Source organism: Salvia splendens, chromosome 9 (genome assembly GCF_004379255.2).
Source record: "Salvia splendens isolate huo1 chromosome 9, SspV2, whole genome shotgun sequence".
In the NCBI taxonomy this organism is placed as follows: domain Eukaryota; kingdom Viridiplantae; phylum Streptophyta; class Magnoliopsida; order Lamiales; family Lamiaceae; genus Salvia; species Salvia splendens.
In genome coordinates, this window is record NC_056040.1 from 12,086,487 (window position 1) to 12,107,511 (window position 21,025).

General features: G+C 40.7%; 2 protein-coding genes across 2 annotated transcripts; both read right to left on the bottom strand.

Annotated features, from left to right (window-relative positions):
- Positions 1 to 12,896: 12,896 nt before the first annotated feature.
- Positions 12,897 to 13,951, bottom strand: LOC121747296. The gene has a single exon (XM_042141306.1). It carries the CDS (start codon positions 13,688 to 13,690, stop codon positions 13,184 to 13,186), a length of 507 nt encoding a protein of 168 aa, XP_041997240.1. The 5' UTR covers positions 13,691 to 13,951; the 3' UTR covers positions 12,897 to 13,183.
- Positions 13,952 to 16,833: 2,882 nt separating this feature from the next.
- Positions 16,834 to 19,521, bottom strand: LOC121747456 (WAT1-related protein At2g39510-like). Its single transcript, XM_042141491.1, has 7 exons — positions 19,232 to 19,521; positions 19,090 to 19,152; positions 18,896 to 19,012; positions 18,425 to 18,815; positions 18,136 to 18,287; positions 17,859 to 17,964; positions 16,834 to 17,140 (listed from the first exon to the last, which is right to left on the bottom strand). The coding sequence occupies exons 1-7, from the start codon at positions 19,408 to 19,410 to the stop codon at positions 17,039 to 17,041; spliced, it is 1,110 nt and encodes a 369-aa protein (XP_041997425.1). The 5' UTR covers positions 19,411 to 19,521; the 3' UTR covers positions 16,834 to 17,038.
- Between the last annotated feature and the right edge of the window lie 1,504 nt (positions 19,522 to 21,025).

Sequence of the window (21,025 nt, forward strand, 5' to 3'; positions counted from 1 at the left end):
CAAAGGACGGACTCAAGGCAAACCCCTCAAAAGTTCAAGTCGTTCAGAACATGGCAATGCCGAAGTCCATACATGACGTGCAAAGGCTAACCGGATGTCTAGCCGCACTGAATCGATTCCTTTCCCAAGCAGCCGAAAAGCAACTGCCGTTCTTCAAGGTGTTGAAAAAGGCACCAAAGTTCGAGTGGGGAGCCGAGCAGAAAAAGGCCTTTGACGAGCTCAAAAGTTATCTAGCCGAGCTTCCTATTCTCTCTGCTCCAACCGAAGCCGAAGTAATATTCTTATACTTAGCGGCATCGGATCAAACCATCAGCGCGGTGCTTGTACGAGAAGAAGGCCTAAAGCAGCTTCCCATCTATTTTACAAGCCGAGCATTAAGAGGTCCAGAAACCAGGTATCAACCACTGGAAAAGATTGCTCTGGCATTAGTAAATGCAGCAAGGAGACTGCGGCCATACTTCTATGCTCACAAGGTATGCGTCTTAACTGATCTGCCACTTCGGCAAGTGTTGACCAAACCAGAAGCATCAGGCAGAATCGCCAAGTGGGCTATAGAGTTGGGAGAGCACACAATTGAATATCTACCTCGGAAAGCCATCAAGGGACAAGCCTTGGCAGATTTTCTTGCGGAAGCAAAGTTCGATCAAGCAATTCCTGTTATTGCCGAACAGAAGAATTCTGCCAATGCCGAACTAGCACAGCCCTTGGAATCCGAAGTAGAGCCGCCGGACTGCTGGAGCGGATTCGTAGATGGAGCTTCAAACAAGATGGGAAGTGGAGCTGGTATTTTACTTGTCGCTCCCGACGGACACGAGGTAACCTACTCACTTCGGTTCCTATTCCCCACTACTAATAATGAAGCCGAGTACGAAGCCCTCCTGGCCGGACTCCAGCTAGCGCAAAGTCTGCTCGTCAAATCTCTCAAAGTCCATTGTGATTCACAAGTCATAGTAAATCACATGTTGGGTACAAGTGAAGCTCGTGACGAGAGAATGAAGAAGTATTTGGACAAAGCGCAAAGCATCAGCCGAAGTTTCTCCTATTTTCGGATAATCCGCATTCCCAGAGCGGAAAATAGCCGAGCAGATACCTTAAGTAAGTTGGCCTCAGATCCGAGCTCAAAGGTGGAAGAATTAATGCATCGAAGCATTGATGAAGCCGAGGTACATTCAGTATCCAGCTCGCCGAACTGGATGACGCCGATTTTGAAGTATCTGGATCAAGGACAATTGCCCGAGGATAAGAGAGAAGCTCGGAAGATCACGTGCCGAGCACTTCGGTACGAACTTCATGAAGGAGTCCTCTTTAGAAAGTCTTACCTCCAGCCGTTATTGCGGTGCGTAGGACCAGAAGAGACGGACTACATCCTCAGAGAAGTTCATGAAGGATCGTGCGGTAGCCACATCGGAGCCAGAGCTTTAGCAAAAAAAGTTCTGAGATGGGGATATTATTGGCCAACCATGGTACAAGAGGCAGTGCAGCTCGTCAAGAAGTGTACGAAGTGCCAAATTCATGCAAATGTCCCAAGGATGCCGCAGACCGATCTATACACTATGCAAAGCCCTTGGCCTTTCATGCAATGGGGCATAGACATAGTGGGACCACTTCCTCAAGCTCCTCGGCAAATGAAATTCCTTATCGTTGCCGTGGACTACTTCACGAAGTGGGTGGAGGCTGAACCATTAGCTACGATAACGAGCTCAAAGGCATTGGACTTCGTCTGGAAGAACATAGTGTGCCGATTTGGCATACCCCACATCCTCATCTCGGATAATGGGACTCAGTTCACCGACAAGACGTTCAAGAATTGGTGCCAAGAGCTGAACATTCAACAGCGGTTCACTTCGGTCTCCCATCCCCAAGCAAACGGACAAACGGAAGTAACGAACCGGATTCTGGTGAAAGGGTTAAAAGCTCGGTTAGAACAAGCCAAAGGACAATGGGTAGAAAATCTCCCTCAAGTCCTATGGTCCTACCGAACTACGCCCAAAACCTCCAACGGTGAAACTCCGTATAGTCTGGTGTACGGCACTGAAGCCGTAATTCCGGTGGAGATCGGCGTACCCAGTCCCCGAACTCTAAATTTCTCCTCAGAAATGAATGACGACGGACTGAGAGCAGAACTAGATCTCGCCGAAGAAAGAAGAGAATTGGCGTGCATAAAAGCAGCCAAGTATAAGGAGCAAGTAGCCCGGTATTATAACCAAAGGGTGAAAAAGCTTCAATTTCAAGTGGGAGATCTCGTCTTGAGAAACAACGAAGTAAGCCGAGCAGAAAAGCTGGGCAAACTCGAGCCCACATGGGAGGGTCCGTATCGGGTGTCAGAAGTCCTCGGCAAAGGGTCTTATAAATTGACTCACATGTCAGGAGAACAAGTACCCCGAACATGGCACGTCTCCAACCTCAAGAAGTTCCACTTGTAAGAGACAAGGTCCGGTCAGTCTGTCTTGTGTCTAGTTCGGTCATAGGGGTACATGTTTTTATTTGTTTGTTTTTTACTTGTACCTTTTACTTGTCGTTTTATAAAAAGTTTAAAGTTTTTTCTTTCGTCTTTTTCATTTTTTCTCTATGTGTTTTGTCTCTATGTGCTTGTCGTCTCTTACAAATGGTACCAAGGTATATCGTTCTTTAAAGACTGATCCCCTTTTTAGATCGATTATTAAAGACTATTGTGAGTCCAAGCTTCTAAGGAGGATATAAGACCACAATTCAGCTTAACAAGCAGTCCGTCTGAAACGAACTGCAATAAGCCAACGATTGTGAGTCCAAGCTTCCAAGGAGGATACAAGACCGCAATTCAGCTTAACAAGCACTTCGTCTAAAACGAACTGCAATGAGGGAAAGTCCGATCCACGCGATAAACCTCGCCGAATTAGGACGACCAAGTTCGGTCAAAGAAGTTTACCTCATAAGACCGGGGACGACCACGTCTAGTCAAAGAGGTTTACTGCATAAGACCACTTCGGTTAACTGGGAAAGTCCGATCCACGCGATAAAACTCGCCGAATTAGGACAAGGGAAAGTTCGATCCCGGCGACAAAAATTGCCAAATTAGAACACAAACCAAGTTCGGTCAAAGATGTTTATTTCATCAGACCAAAGACGAGTTCGGTCAAAGATGTTTATTTCATCAGACCAAAGACGAGTCCGGTCAAAGATGTTTATTTCATCAGACCAAAGACGAGTCCGGTCAAAGATGTTTATTTCATCAGACCAAAGACGAGTCCGGTCAAAGATGTTTATTTCATCAGACCAAAGACGAGTCCGGTCAAAGATGTTTATTTCATCAGACCAAAGACGAGTCCGGTCAAAGATGTTTATTTCATCAGACCAAAGACGAGTCCGGTCAAAGATGTTTATTTCATCAGACCAAGGACCAAGTCCGGTCAAAGAAGTTTACTTCATAAGACCGAGGACAAGTACGATGAAATTTTTTCGCTAAGCTGTAAATACAGTGTTAGAAGCGAAAACAAAATTTCATTTTTCAAATCTTGTTCGGCATACAACTCCGCTACCCTACAAAATGGCGTTACGCTATTACAAAGGACTATTCTACTGTCCAGGGTTGCTGAAGTTAAGCCACCTATCTGCAAAATCCTCTGGAAGCCGAGTTCGGTTGTTCCGAGCAGATGAAGAATAAGCAGGTCGACGAGATGCTATCCTCGACCCAACGCCTCTTCCCCGAGCCAGAGAAGTCCTAACACCTCGGCGATGAAGAGTCTCTGCAATAATCATCTGCTGATCTTGCTCGCTCATAGTCACAACTCCTCGGCGAATTTCAGTCCGTCCCTGTCTTGACGATTCCGGTTGCTCCTGAGCCCGTTCTCGTCTTGACGTTTCCGGCTGTTCCGGAGTTCGTTGTTGACTGGAAGTAGGATTTTGAACAAGGGAACCAGAGGCTTGATCTGGAGTGCGAGCATCTGTTGGCACGATATGCCGAAGGAATCTTTCTATGGAGGGGCGCCGAGAAAGAACAATGTCGTACCGAGAAGCCCAGCGCCGTAATGATTTCACAACTTGTTGGCAAGCCGAGCTCTCCAGCGCATTGTTCCTCCGGAATACATGATATTCCTCCCACAGTTCGTCAACTCGACTCTGAACATCTGATATGGTCAATCCCCCGCGCACACGGATGTAATCCTCGTACGCAGTCCTCTCAGCAATGGTCGTATTCAGCTCGGCCTCCAGATCCTTCTTATCGGACTCTAAGTCCTTATTATCGGCCTCCAGCTTCACTAAACGAGCCAGAAGCTCGTCATTCTTCGTCTGATCGGCTATAGCTCTTTTCTCAGCTTCGTCTAAAGCCGAAGAGTACAGCCGTTTCCAGTGAAGTATCTCCATCTCCTTGAGTACAAAGCAGCTATATTAGTTCGGCAACTGTACCGAGCAGATAGTAAAATACAACAGGAATAAAGGCGAGTACGAAAAGCTATACGAAGACAAGTGTAGAGAATTTTTCATTCACAAGGAAAATTTTTACACTAGGAGGGCTTCAAGGCCATTTTACAAGGAAGAAACTAGACTAAGAGAAGGGAGACGAAATCATACTCCGCCAGCTTCGTCTCCGGCTCCTTGGTCTGGTTCAGCTTCTTTCTCCTGAGCTACCTCAGCCTCGGCCTCGCCTCCTGCCGGCCTCGCCTCCGCCTCCTGATCGGCTTCCTTCTCCGGATGCCCGGCCCGCTCGACTTCGGCCTCCAGCTCCAGCGGCTCGGCCTCACCCTCTCCGTTGTAAGTCGAAGCGGGTGAAACGGGTCCCACGGAGGCAAAGATAGCCTCCAGGTTCTCGTCCCGATCAGCTCGACAACTCCGGACTCGGTCTGCAGAAAGCAGGACCGAAGATGAAGCGAGCTCCTCAAGGAGCGGCAGATTCTGAAGCCGAGCTGCTATCTCTCGGCTGTACAGAGGCAGCACGACGTCGGCCCCCTGCTCGCCCTTATCGGCAATTAGCCTTACCAGACTACCGACAAAGGCCGAGAACTGGCTGCTCAAAAAGAGTTTCTCCGTGTAAACACGGAGAGCCTCCCCTTGGGCAACCACGGCAGCAGCATCCCTCCGTTTCGTCTGCTCCCGCTGGATGACGAGCTGGTTTTTGGCAAACTGAGCTTCATCCTGGGCCGAAATCCTAGCAGCTCTGGCCTTCTCAAAGTTAGCCTCAGCCTGTTCGGCCCGATGACAAGCAGCCGCCAACTTCCTCTGCATCTCAGCATAGTCATTGGACGCTTTGGAGAGTTCGACGGCGACGAGCTTGGAGAGCATATCGTTCCTCTGAAAATGAATAAAGAAAAAAGTCAACAAAGGGGCCACAAAAAATACAGGAAAAAAGCAAGGCCAGAAAATCAAGAAGAGAATTCACCTCGGCGAAGTCCGTGGGCCATAAAAACGGCTCACAGATATGTTCCGAAGGAGGCGCCAAGACCACATCTTTCTCTGGCGCTCTCGGGGGCTTCTGGGCCCTCCCCTTCCCCTTTGCCGAAGTCGACTCCGGCTTCTTCGGATCCGAAGAGGTTTTTTGCCTTTTCGGAGTCCTCTCGGCATCAGACGCCGAGCTGGTGGTTTTAGGCCTCTCCGGCTCCTTGGACTCCGAAGATTTGCGGCTAGCCTTACTCAGCATGTACACTGCCAAAAAGCAAGAAAGCGAAGTCAGATTTTCTTCGTTAAAGCAGTAGAGCATAAAGATAAAGAGAAATCCTCACCCTCGGCCTCTTCGTCCGAAGACGAGATGTCGAACACGACGTCGCCCTTGACGAGCTCAGACTCCGTGTATTGTTTCCTAACTATGGGAATCTTGTTGAGCTCGCCATCGAGCTCGTCCAACGGTTCAGGCCGAGGATGACGGATAACGGACTCCGGCCCTCTCCAGGGAAAACTAGGAGCCGCGGTCCTATCATAGTAGAAGAAGCGATTTTGCCACTTCGGCCACTTCGTTTTACAAAAGGCCCTAAAGGGCTGTAAAGGGATCAAGTAAAACCAAGACCCCTTCCTCTTAAATTGAAAGAATTTAAGGATCGCCTTCAAAGACAAATCCCTTCCTAACCTACGGAGTTCGGCAGCGAAGGCCGACAAGTGCCTCCAAGAGTTCGGAGTCACTTGGCCTAAAGGAAGCTGAAAAAAATCTAGTAAATCTATAAAGGCAGAAGGGAGGGGGAAACGAAGCCCGCATTCTAAGCAGGCCTCGTACACGGTGGCGTACCCCTCCGGCGGGGAGTCAGCCCTATGATCACCGTCAGGGACCACCGCCTTCCCCCCAGGAAAAAAGTATTTTTCGGGTAGGGATATCACAGTATCCTTACTCAAAATACTATGGAAATACTCTACGGTCTTATCCCCGGACTCTTTCCGGCCAGAAGACCCCTTATCCCCTTTCCTACCGCTACCCGACTCCGAAGAAGAAGAAGACATTTTTCTTACTTTTTGAAGGTGAAGAAAGTCTGAAGAAGCTCTGGAAAGCGGAAGAAAATTTCTCGAGAAAGAGAGAGTATAGAAGACGCAACAGCAAAGGTATTCAAATGAGGAAGAAAGAGCATATTTATCAGATTCGGGAAAGATTTCGAGATCGTTGCGCCGTTTCGAATCCCACCTTTTCAGGATTCAACGGCCGGATTTTACTGTCGCATTTAATGCAGGCACGCGCAAGGCACGTCCCCTGACGTCAGCCTCCCCCTTACCATTATCCAGAATGCCGAAGTGACTCACCTCGCCGAAGTGATTCACTTCGCTTTTCGGGGGGGGTAGTGATGGGGTACGAACCAAACCCTAATGGCAAGCCCAATAACAGTGACGGCCCATCAGCCTAGAGCCCAAGAAAGAGTTCGGCACGACCAAAGAGTTCGGACTCAGCCTATAGCTCGGTAAAGTTCGGCACGACCAAAGAGTTCGGACTCAGCCTACAGCTCGGTAAAAGCCGACCAGTCAAGCTCTCCTCTCAGATCGGCAAGAGCTGATCGGTAAAGTCCAGCAGTTCGGTCTCAACATTCAACCGAACTAGGAGTTAGTGGACTCATGAAAGACCTCCACGACCTCCACTATACCCACGATCTATTTAGTGGTATGAAGCAGTTATTGAGCAGTTATTGCTCACCCACGATCTTGTTAGTGGGGCTGCAAACCACGATCCTAGTTCGATGTATAAATAGAACTTAGATCAGATAGAAAAGGGTTAAGCTCTCTAGAGATAAAAACTCATATAGCAAGTCTGTGTTGTAAGCTGTAATCCCAGATCAAGCAATACAATCTTGCCCCCCCCTTTTTCCCGTGGACGTAGATTTACTTCAGTAAATCGAACCACGTAAATTCTTTGTGTCATAGTCTTTATTCTCTACCAGCATTTACTAACATCAGAAATTCGCGGATCCATCAGGCAACGACGACACAGACGGGCAGAGGCGACGTCGCTGCCTGTGCGTCTCCGGCAGTGGCAGAGAGGGCGAGGAGCAGGGGCTGACCGCGACTTCGATGCGGTGGCGCGACGGGCCGAACAACGGTGGACAGCAGCGATGATGCTGGAGAATTTCAGTGAGGCAGCGCTTTGACAGCAGTGGAGCGGAGGAGACGGCAGCGGTGGTAGATTGTCAGAGAGAGAGCGAACAACGACGACGCCCCCGTGTGGAAGAGCTGCTCGACGGAGAGTTGTAGAAGAGTGTGAGAGAGATGACAGGGTGTGCTTGATTTGTGAAGAGGATTTCAATTCCATTTGGAATTTCACGTTAGGTAAGGAAGATTAAGGTTTTGGGCCTTGTTTTATTTAATGTTTTGGGCCAACGAATTTCACGTCCTTGCAAGAATTTCTCAACGAATTCTACCTAGAGATGGACCGCTTTGGATGCCGAAATCACCGAAGCTGTACAAAAAGCAGAAGACGCCCTCCAATCCAATCACTTTCTCCCTCCACCTGAAGTGATACATTCCTTTTGTCAAAACCATGGCGCAAATAAAGAATGATTTCACTCAAAATCACCCCCCACTCGACGAAGAAGAAGAAGATGATGATAATGATGATGCAGCTTTTCAGCATATAACGATCTCGGTTCTGAAATGATAGGATTGTAAGCCATATCTCAATGCTTTAATGATTTCGATAATGAAATCTAGTTGTAGATTTGAATTAATTCAACCATAACATTTATGTGTGGAGATGGAAATATCATATAAGAGATGCTTCATTGTGTTAGATGATATGTGGAAGCCAGAGCCCTTATACCACTTAAAAACTCTATTTCCAAACATTAGAGCTAATATCTTTGTGACAACCCGGCAACCTGTGCTAGGTCCATCATTTGGGCCAGATGATAAGTATTACACAGTGCGCGTACTCAATAAACAAGAAAGCTGGGATCTGCTTTGTCACAAGGTGTTTGCTGGTGTGTCATGTCCTCCTCGGCTGGAGGAAGTTGGCAAGAAAATTTCTAAGAAATGTGAAGGTCTTTCTCTCTTGATCCTCACAGTTGCCAATCTCTTGTCAAAAGCGGAGAAAACGCTAGAGTATTAGAGAATGGTAGCAGAGGAAAGAAATTCAGTGTTCAAGGATGCATATGATCATATGCACATAAGGTGTTAGTTCCCAGCTATCAGTACTTACCACAACATCTGAAAGCATGTTTTCTGTATATGGGACTTTTTCTCACGCAACGATGAGGTCCCAGTGTCGAAGCTCATTGATTTGTGGGTAGCAGAGGGATTTCTTGAGCCAGATCCTTGTCAAACTTTACAAGATTATGCTCGAAAATGTTTGATGCAGATTGTTAATCGAAGTCTAGTTATGGTCCAATGGAGGGACTCTGATCCCAAATCCTGTAAGACATGTAGACTTCATTCTGTGTTTTGGCATATGTGTAGCAGCGAAGCTGAGAAGAGCATGTTTTTCAATATTTATACTAGACACGGATTAAAGGAGGAGCAAAGAAGAGTGTGCATTCGTAATAACATTTTGTTAGGCATCAAACATGAGCATAACTCAATGTTATACACACGTTCTCTCTTATGCACTGGCCCATACCATCAGTATCCAGTACCAATACCTTTTAGGTCTGAGGCTGCTGAGGATAGTGGATGCTATGTCAATTCGTTTATATGAGTTCCCAATTGAAGTTGTGGAACTCATTCATCTAAGGTACCTCACCCTCACTTGTGACGGGAGGATTCCTGCTGTTATATCCCAACTCCGCAACCTAGAGAAGTTGCTTGTAACAAGGCATTTGAGCACCAAATCACTTGAAGATTCTTCAATCTTGCCCATGGAAATCTGGGGTATGAAAGAACTGAGGTATCTTCGAGTTGAAGGATGCAACCTACCTATCCCTAGTAGTGATGAGGTTTTAGCCAACCTCTCAACTCTATTAGATGTGAACATTGATAGTTGCAATGAGGAGGTTCTTAGAGGTGTTCCAAATCTAAAGAGGCTAGGAGTCCGGATCCAGCTCAAGCCGGGAGATGACGGATCACTTGAATAACATATCCAGTCTAGGCAAACTGGAATCACTTGTGTGGTAGTGATACGAGCATATCTTCGGAAATATCCCGGATATTGATACGGGCATATCTTCAAGAATATCCCTCGTATCTTATTAATTACTCCCTTCGTTCCACGTTACTTAAGGCGTTTCTTTTCAGCACGAGATTTAAGAAAGTTGTATTTAATGAGTTAAATAAAGTAGAGGAGGGAATAAAGTAAGAGAAAAAAGAAAGAGTAAAGTAAAAGAAAGAATTATAAAGTAGGTGTGATTAGATGTTTTGTTTTTAGCTAAAAAGAGAAATGACTCAATAACTTGAGACAATCCAAAAAGGAATACGACTCAAGTAACTTGGGACGGAGGGAGTATTTAGTTATCATATCTTTCTACTTCTAGCATATTTATTTCTTGTTCGGTAAGTTAGGTTTATTTCTTGTTCATTAAGTTAGAATACTCCTATTATAAATAGGAGACATTGTTATTTTCTTCAATCAATGAATAATCAGAATTATCCTATTTTCCGTCTTTTACTTTCTAGCAAGTTTATCATTCCAAAACCCCAGTTGGACGATAATTGGCTGCTCGACGGGATTCTCCCCGCGAACGAACCAACATCTTCTCAGCGATCTCATGCAGTTATCCTCCGATACGAGTCACCTCGTATCAGGTAGTGAATCCTGACTTAGAAACTGTGACTCCACCTGTTCCGCATTCCATGTTCCCAATGGGTCTTAAGAAGCTGAGTTTGAGTGGGCTAGGATATCCATAGAGTTACATGGACATAATTGGCAGACTACCCAATCTTGAGGTGCTCAAATTACGATGCTTTGCCTTTCAAGGACCAGTATGGGAAACAGATTATGCCAGTTTCAGCCAGCCTAAGCTTCTCTCACTCGAAGATACTGATCTAGTGCTGTGGCGAACAAGAAACCCAAGCTTTTTTTTTCTCTTAACTATCTTAGAATTAAACATTGCTATAACCTAGAAGAGTTTCCTACTTATTTGACCTGCAGTGTTCGAATGCTTCAAGTAGCTGACTGCAGCCCTTCAGTTGTGGCATGGCAGAAAAAATGAAAGAAAATGATTTGGAGAATAGAATAGAAACGCTAACATTTGATGTCCATTCTTCTTGGGACGATGAGAATCACGACTCATGACTGCGTGCTTACAAAGGTTAGTCTCTTCAATTCAGTTTTATACTATTATACATTCACTAGTATCATACTCCTACTATACAGTTCCTATTATATGTGTTTCTTTTCATAAGTATAGTATTTCTAATGTTTTCTTATGCATACCTCTTCTAGAGTTATTATATTCTTTTGAAGATGTTGATCTACCTTTTTATGATAGAAACTCACTTTCCCCAGATTTGTAAAGCTTGAGCATATAGTCATAAAGTACTGGTATAATTTTAAGAGCTCCCCTTATCAATATATACTCTTTTAAATTTGTTGAAGTAGATGAGTATAACACTATGTTATGAATTGGGCAGAGGAAATGAAAGCAGGAACATCATGCCAGCTTACAAGAAACAAGTCACTAGATACTAATGGGATTCTGTGAAAATTTCAAATAATGACTGTGAGTGGCTTCAATATTAAGGCTCATTTTGAGTTTAAATTTGATACGGAGTATATTTTTGCCACCGGCGTGGCTGTGATACGTATACATGGAGGATCAAGAAATTGCTACTGATGGAAGAAGATAGAGATGGAGTTTGTTGGAGAAGTTAGAGAAGCAGTTATTCAGTCAATAACAAATGTCTATAAATAGCTGTTGTATACATCTTCTATATCCAATCAATGAATCAGAACTTCTTCTTGCTAGTCTATCCTCTCTATCTCTGTACTCTATTTGCAAATCTGCCATCTCTTAAGCTCTATTATCCGGCGAAGCTCTCGGAAGTCGTTCTATTCCCGGTAGCCCTGATCCTTCCATGCATCAGGTTAATTAGAATTGATTTAGTGTTAGTTTAAGAAGAAAAAAAACCAACTATGTTTTCTTTTTACTAATTTATGGAAAACTGCAATAGCAGTCTTGTGAGTTGTGATCATAGGGTAGTTGCAAACTTGCAAAATTGACAAGTATCAGTCTAAGGTAATTATCTCTGTTACTCTTGTTTATGTTGTTAGGCTTTTGTATTTTGGGCTTTGGCCGTTAGTAATAGGGATACTGATGCAGAAAGCCCTGATACTGCGCAAAGCTGATACGGACTAGTATCATGTAAAACAATTTTCCGTTTAAAATAAAGTCATATTTGTATAAATTAACAAAAAAAAAATACAAGAATGTTAAAATTATTCCAAAGAAATAAATAAATAAATAAATAAATAGTCAATATTTAATCAATTTTATTGGTCAAAGGATAAATTAAATGTGTCGATGACACCTTGGAGAAGAAAAAGCCTACTAAACCCCTTGATGTAATTTAAATTCTAAACCATAAAACCCATGATACCTTAGCCCAAAATTTACAAGCCCATCTCTTGTATCTATCAGTCTACAACTACAAGTGTTGCTAAAGAAAGAAAATTTTTAATATATATAAAAGAAAACTATTTTTATAAATGAATCAAAATTTAAAATAAAAAATATAACTATTAATTATAAACGGAAAAATTATACATTTATTTTATTTTTATTATGAATTACAAATAATAAAACTCACATGTTGCGCTCCGCCTTCCCCGCCACCATTGCCCACCCCGTCGCCCAGTGGCGGATCCACGCGGTCCCAAGGTGGGGGAAAATACCCCCTTTCAAATTTTTACTTATAGTATATTTTGTTCTATAAATTTGCAAATTTATTCAAATTTCTTCGTGGCTCTGCCCGTTGCCGCCACATCAAACACACACATTTCACGTTTGCACAGCCCGTTGCAAATTAGTGAACTTAGGGATTGTTCGGTTTGCAAGATTGTATCTCAGTATTAAATATGTAGTATGTTTGGTTTATGAGATTCAATTTCACAACTCACTTCTAGATGGATAATCATGAGATAATTAGTCATAGCTAGCCTCTCCAACTAACATAATCTTATAACTTAACCCTAGACTATATCTTGGTACTATTTTATTTAGGAAACCGAACATCACCTTAGGAGAGACGGCTACCAACACCTTCATATTATAAGGTCAAAATTAATACAATAAGCTAATCTTGGTAAAAAAAAACCTATTTTACTAAAAACACCAAAACTAATCTTGTTGTCTTTCCTTCATATTCATAGATATTTTAAAGGATATCTACCTTGACCGACACATCATATGGAATAGAAAAATATCATTTAAAAATCAGCAAAGTTGCTTTTTTAATTCAATTTTGATGTGATCACAAATAATTGTACTAGTCAGATTTAACAATAATAAACATTAGCTATAGAGCTTCTGAATGGTCGAACCAAGTTTCAATTCAGATTATTCTTCTACTAAATTAACCAAAAGAAAGAAAGAATCTTCCACACAATATATTAATACTAATAATCATGTGCATACATTATATTCAAGTCTTAACACCAGCAGTTAACTCGAATATACAAGTAGCTAATACACATACATTTAATTATTCTAACCTGACTAGTCGTATAATATAATGATAAACTATGCTTCTCTTCGAAATCATAATGTTTCTATATTTTACATCATTTCACAGAACCAAGTAAAAAGGCACAAAAAGAACGAAAAAAATATTTTAAAATATAAAAACCCCAAAAAAGAAAATAAAATAATTTTGATCAAGAATTCGGGGTTTCAACAATGGTTTCCAATGCAGGCTGCCACGATCTTTGCCTTGAAAACCTCCCAACTTGCAGCAGCGAATCACCACCACCAACTACATCAAACTCCTCCACACCATTGTCGTCTGCGCCACTCGGAAACAGACAGTTAAATTCAGGAAAAATCTTGGAGAAATTTGAGGCTGCCCCATGCTTCATTCCTTTGGTTGTTTTGTTAGTCAGAAACTTGAGCTCTTCATCGGTGAGGACGGAGTATAGCATTTCCATCGGCAGAAGGAAGTAGACCTTCCCGCTCTCCAGCTCTTCCTCCGCGCAAACGCCGGGCACTCGCTGCCCGACTTTCAGCTGACCGGACTCGCACAAGAACTGCCCGGGAAACTCGAGCATGATTTCCGTTGCTTTGATTGGTGACCTTGTGTAGACCAGCAATCTGCCGTCGCTGCAGAGGATTTTTACTTCATTGGAGCCGATGATTGAAGGAGCACACATTGCTACATTGCCCATTTTTTTTGAGGTTTTTTTGGGGAGAGAAGAGAGGGAAGGAGGGAAGAGGAGGTGAGGGTATTTAACTTTTTATATAAGGGTTTGATGGTTATGGCACCTTTAAGCTTAGACCTGTCTGTAAATGAAAATTTTGTATTAGATTTACATGTTTTAGTATGAAAGTTGTGTGTGTGTGTGATGGTTGTTGAGGAGGGAGGAGGGAAGGAAAGGACAAGGGAGAAATTAGGATATTGTTTAGGCAAGCTGCATACAATGAAATCATCAAAATAGCTATTGACAGGGTGATTTAGGGAATATAAAATGGAGAACATTATTAAGTAGGTAGGTTGTGTACAAAGTATTGGTGCAACGAATGTAGATGATTTGAGGATTTGTATACGACAAATTGGAGTTAGAAGTAATTAATGTAGAAAGTTGTATTGGTTCTTAAAATCACAAAATTTGATCGTATTTTGGTATTTTATGAATTTAAAATTTGATAGTTAATAATATCAACTTGCACTTTGTTGCAAATTTCTAGTGAATTTGAACTTTTTTTCTTAAATTAAATTTGACGTAGCACGCTAGATTAGATTATGTAGTTGAACAAAACTGTCAACATAAGAAACGACGCCACTTTTAATGAGTGTAAACGATATCGTTTTGTGCATTACTTGAGTTTAAAATCTCTCTCAAATTTTGTCGGAATTTCCAAATCGTGGAAACTTCATCACACTGCATAAATTCATAATTTTTGCGATTAAATTTTAAGTCTGTAGGAATACTAAATTTTGTCCGATATTTGAGATTGTATGGACCACTAACCCTTAATATTACTTATTCGTTTGCTAAAGATGCATGTTAGTATGTTTATATGTTCATTTGTCTTTTAGCAAAACAATAGTTTCATGCTAGGGTTGATTTGCTATTTATCTGGTCCCATTATACATATATGAGGCATTTCAACTGGACCCTTTTGAAAATAAATTGTGTTTGTCCGCTGAAATATGTACGTGTCGTGTCACTAGATATCCGTTGCTTAGTGAAGACGACTCTTCCAACAATCAACCACAAAATTATATTACAACGAGAATTTATTACTGTTTGGATCATCGACAGCACATTATTAGACCATTGTTGAAAAAGCTGCTTCAACTTTTGGGCAGCAAACTACAGTTATTACATAAATATTCTAACTAATTAATGAGTATGTGAGAGGATAGCTAGAGGCATATAAGATATGATCCTAAATTGAAATCACTTGTTTTGGCTTAAAGTGGTTAGATTAAATTATATTGCTGCAAGCACATGGTAAGGGATGGAACCACCGTTGGCTCTATTCACAAGCCACACAAGGACAACACCAAACCAATTATAGGTGATGGTATCACTTATTTCTTTGCTACTTTAATATATGTCTACTCACCAAACTTGATTGCTCTAATTAACAATCCCCTACTTACAAAAAAAATTGAGAGGAAGTCATAATCATGAAAACATTGAAGAAAAAATTGATGAGCTGTTGAAGAGGGAATCTGAATTCTTATTTAGATCTTAGGTTAACTGTTAATAAATTTGTCAATATCCCACCACCATCCATAGGTAGGAAGTCACTATCTAGTTCAATTCCTACAAATTCACCTATATAAATACATATGATGCTTGTTTTTGAAATATTATAAGGAAATGAGTGTACAAGCATGTTATTAGGGAATTTGGTTACAGTTACATACAAATGGGACCAAATTAATACTGTGTTTTACTACTACTCCTACTATATAAGGAATTAGATTACTTCATCCGCTTCAAATTTTCAATTCCATAATTTTATAGGATTAATTGCATATGAAAGCATCACCTTAGGCCCAAATCTGGTTTGTAACATGACTTTTAATGTGTTGAACTTAGCCAATATTTCAGTTTGTTAAAATTGGAATTATTCTTAAATTAGTTATCCAATTATTAACAATTCGACGTTTCAAATTTCAATTATCTAATCATACAACGCTAGTTTGACATATACAATGTGGATACAATGTTCTGAAGTACTACTAATCACAACAACTACAACAAATTAAAAGTTTAGCAAATTGTTTTGCTACCTATCAAGTTATGTTGCAAATCAAATTTAGGTTTAGTGGCTTGATATGCACATAAATTATTATTTTTTATGTAGAGGGTGTTACAGATTAAATATGAGAACTCATCCCAAAAGAATATTAAAACAGCGAATCCACGGTGCTGCCAGGAAATTTCATAATGCACCTCTGACCCAGCACAGCTCTGCCTTCACCCCGACCCATTGGCCCTTTCCAGAAAATAGGAAGAGATGGAGGAAGATTGGGAACGGAAGGAAAAAAGTTTAGAGATTCTCTTGTGGTTGGAACTTGGAAGGAAGAGGTAGACAATTGTATTCTTCGTTTTGTTTTAAATGAACAAAATTCTTTGGGCCTTTGATCTAAATGCTGGTAGACATTATTAAAGAGATTTACTAAATTTTAAATGCATTAAGCATAATTTTTTTTAACTATAATTCCATTACATTTCTATTTAAATTACTGATTTTATTAAAGAAATTTGAATCGTTTTTTAATATATGAATACTTTAGAATCAACTATCATGTAGAAGAGAAGATATTGCTACATAAAATTGTAATGATTTTTAAACAATTACTAAATATTAGTATAAATCTTCGTTGTATTCGACTGCATAGAGTCAATTTTTGGAGCCATCATTGGTATACTATATTGCTCCATTTGATCGGCCACATTGATAACAATTGGCTCCTTAATTTTTTAGGCAACCACTCCAAGTCGATGTGTCTATCAATAAAAATGATAATGTTATAGACTAAACGAGAGAACCGATGGTTTTTTATTCAACTACAATTTCGCCGAAAGTATACAATGCTACTAAGTATACTTATAAGTCTACGACAAATGTTAAGGATGCAATTCCTTAAACCAAATTCCGACGACGATGAGAGATCGACGGCGGAGGAATAAAGGTGGACGTCACGGGCTTGCCCCGGGATCAAATCCGATTTAGGGTTTGCATAAAATAAGAGACGTAAAATTGAGGAAAAAATATGTTATTTCTTGATGATCAATTCATAACACAATCCCCTTTCTATATTCTAAGGGTCGGACCCTAGGTGATTCGACTCTCTTTTGCGATCTGGGAAAGAATCATCAAGAAAACCCGAAAAGGAGCTTATTGGGCTCGACTCAACATATAATGAAAATAAGTTCACGTGGGCTACAAAACCCAAAACACTAACTAGCCAAAACAATTGTCAATAATAAAATTAACTAAATACTACTTGCTGACATGCTCGGTTCCTCAACGGGCGACATAGTCTCCATACTTCACTGGTGGGCGTCGAGTTCGCTCGCTGATCCTCCTTCCTTCCCGCGGTCTCGCATCCTCTTCCTCTGGCTCATCCTCGTTACGCACTCTCTCTGGTTCCCCTGCATTCTCAAGTGTAGCCTTTGACGTTATCGGAGTCAGCTCCGTATCAACAAACATCCTAAAATCAATGAAAGCAATGAAGAAAAAAGAGCTTATTTGATTCATCGTATCAATTCTTTCTAAGGAACTCGGAATTATTTAAATATATCTGATAATAAACAAATATATATATAAAACGGATCACTTGATATAGAAAATTATTCCTTTCACTATAAACGGATCACTTGATATAGAAAATACTTTCGAGTTGGAGAGGGAATCATAATTGGAGAGGGAATCATAATTGGTGGGCATAAACGGATCACTTGATATAGAAAATTATTCCTTTCACTATGAAGTTTCTAATTATACACAAATTTCTTAACGTGATGCCGTTGTTGGTGGTTAATTAGTGGTATTCTTAAATCTTAATCCTTCTAGTGCTAAACTACATCACAGAATGCTTCAACATCTTCTCTCTCCTATCTCATTCATGCTTCCTCAACCATATATTTCTTTAATTTCAATTGATTATCTACTCAAAAGTAAAGAAATTGTCGTATGATTGATCTCATCATAAATGACAATAATTATACCATCCCGTCATGAAACTCCCCACTAGTTAAAAATCAACACTAGTGTTACACTTATTATCTATACATGCATTATATTAATTATCACTAAACAACACTAGGGGATGATATTAATTGGTTCATCTGATCTGGCAGTTGATGAGACCTTGAAGCTTGAAGATGTTTGGTTTAAATGTGCCTCTTTATGATCCTTTGTTTTACCCCATATCACCATGTACAACCCAATCACAATCACCACAGCTCCACTAACCCTGCAAAATTCCAATTCCATCAATATAATTCGCTATATATTTGGCCTCGTAAACAAAAAACCGTTTTCTATGAGCACTTTTTGCGCTCATAGACAACGGCTTAGTCCACCACAACGATTTTTCATCAAATACGTTGTATTGGACCTTTTTTCTTGTAGTATATCTACTTACATTCCGACTCTCATTTGCTCGGCAAAAATGAAAGAACTCAAAATTGCGACGATGACCAGGCTCAAGGGACTAAATGCTGTCAGGAAAACTGGCCCTTTCGCATTTATCACCACTCCGGCAAGATAATAACCCAATCCAGAACTAAATATTCCCTGTATCACACGATATTATTAGGCAGTTTGGTAGGATAGATAACTTAATGATCGAAAATGTGTGTTCTTATCATGTTTTGTTTATTTGTTCCTCAATTGATGATTAAATGTCGTGATAAAAAATAGTGATGCCTTACACCATAAACATAAGCCAAGAGCTTAGCGTCCCATCCCAGAGCCCAAATGGCGGCATTGCCCCTCTCTACACCTAACGTGAGCGCCGTTCCAATCACTGCTCCGATCGTGCAGGCGGCCGCTGTGAGGGAAAGTCCGGCCGGATATGCCTTCAATGTGATTGCCTGAAGAATGTAGAAGGAGGAGTAACATAAACAGCTGGTTGTGATCATCAGAGCTCCTTTTATCGGATCTTCGCCCTCGTTTCCATTGGTGTGGGTGGACTTATGCGTCCACGGCAGCTCTATCGCAGGCCCTCTCATGAGGGTCACCATCATCGCTCCGCCTACAGTGATCAACGTTCCCACAACCTTCGCGTGACTGCGAATTTCTTTCCACTTCACCTTCTCAATCCTACATTTAGAAAAATGTGCAAGCAATATATAAGTGCAACCGTTAGTTTGAGGGTTGGCCCAAAGCTGACAATATCGTACCTCAAAATCCAAGCAAGTAGAAAAGTTATAGCAGGCAGAAGATTGCACATAGCTGAGGTGAAAGTAGGTGATGAGTATTTGAGGCCGGCGTAGAAGGCGTTCTGGCCGATCACCGGGCTGTTAGATGTAATTAATTACACGACAAATACAGTTACAAAAAAGCAGATAATTAAATTTATGTATAGGTTGTTTACTCAATTGAGCCAAGTAGTAGGATCTTGATGAATGTGGAGAGAGTGATTCTCGGCCTGGTTTTCCTGTTTAAGAAATTAATATGAACGATAGAACCAAGAAAGAAAAGTGATTAACACAAGACAGGAGTAGAAGATAGGAAACCTTTCTAGAAACAAGGCTAAAGGAATGAAGATAGCAGCTGCGAAAGCGTTTCTGTAGACTGAAAATGTGAAATGGCTGCTTCCTTGGTTTAGAGCAGCTTTGGCAACTATACTAAAACCTGCGTTACCTAATTGTAGGATTATTACACCCACATATGGCTTCACTTTCTTCCAATCCATTGCTTAACAATGATTACTATGCTACAAACAATTAATTAGTTTCGTGCGATTCAGATTGTTTATAGAGATCAATGCATAAATTAGTAGACTGAATGTCACTAACGAGCACACATAATATGTACTAATTTAAATCTTTGGTGGAGGCAAAAGTGAGCAGCATAATTAATTGACCCACTACTAAAAAGGTGTGACACTACAAATTGGAATTGGAATCTTATAATTTTACAGTTATAAAATGAACATCCTAAAATCAACGTGGTCCATTTGATCGGCCTCCTTCACCACTCCAAGTCGATGTAACTCTCGATTAAATTGGAGCAATTTTTTTGTTATCTACAATTTCATCTCAAGTATACGGTGCTATTTGAAAGTATTGCTACGACAAACATCCTAAAATCAGTTAAAGCGCTTATTTGATTCATCGTATCAATTTCTTCTAAGGAATTAAATTCTACAAACACTTGGAATTAAATTAATGATCTGAGTCTCAGACATAAACAAAGATATATACATGGTGATGTGCAGCCGAAAATACTCTTGAGTTGGAGAGGGAATGAGGGCATAGAAAATTATTGTTTCACTACAAAGTTTCTATTTATACACAAATATATTAACGAGGTGCGATTGTTGGAGATTAATTAGTGGTATTCTTAGTGGGTAAACTTTATCACAGAAAGCTCCAGCATATTCTCTCACATCTTCTCATTTTTGCACTTATTTGCAAATTGCAGTGCTCCTTTACCACATATATATATATATATATATATAGGGAGATGATCAAAATAAGTATGTGTTTAAATCCAGAAATGCAGACCAAATCTTGGCCCTAGGATTAAATGATCTAATGGTCAATAATTAACCAAAAACACGGAAGGTCATAATTAAGCAATTTTAGGTCATATTATAATATTTGGGTTTAATATCATGCTAAGATCGTTTTAGGTCATGCTTTGTTAGCATGACCCAAAAATTACCTAATTATGACCTAAAAGTGACCTAATTATGATATTGTTCTGCGTTTCTGTATTTAAATCTAGTTTTGCATAGATCAAAACCCTATATATATATATATATATATATATATATATATATATATATATATATATAGGATTGTGTTCAAATCCTTTTCACCTATTAAATCCAATCTCCTTCTTAATCTCCACCCTTTATTTGAGCCGATCCAATGGACTAAATAATTGATTCTAATTATCAGATTGCATGCATTATTTACGTGAGAAGGGTATAATTGAAATTCTGTGTTGTAGTTAGTTATGGAAAGTGGCGTGAATACCTCCCTCAATGCGTATTGCAGTTTTGAAGCAAATCTTTTCCAGATTTAGTCCACTGCGTGCTCCATATTCCAGCGTTTAGCCGAGTGCTTACTGCTAATCGACGATCAATCTTTGTTGAAGCGATTTTTTGAATCCAAATATTACGAATACGGTTCATCCCCGGTATTTCAAGTATCAATGGAAGAAGGTAATAATGCAATTTTCGCCCATGTGAACTGAATTGGTTGCTGTCAATTGTTATAATCTGGGAAAAAATTGTTGGACCATGATTTGGTTGCTGGTTTGTTGTTTAATATTGCAGTTTCTAACGACTGTTATGTGTA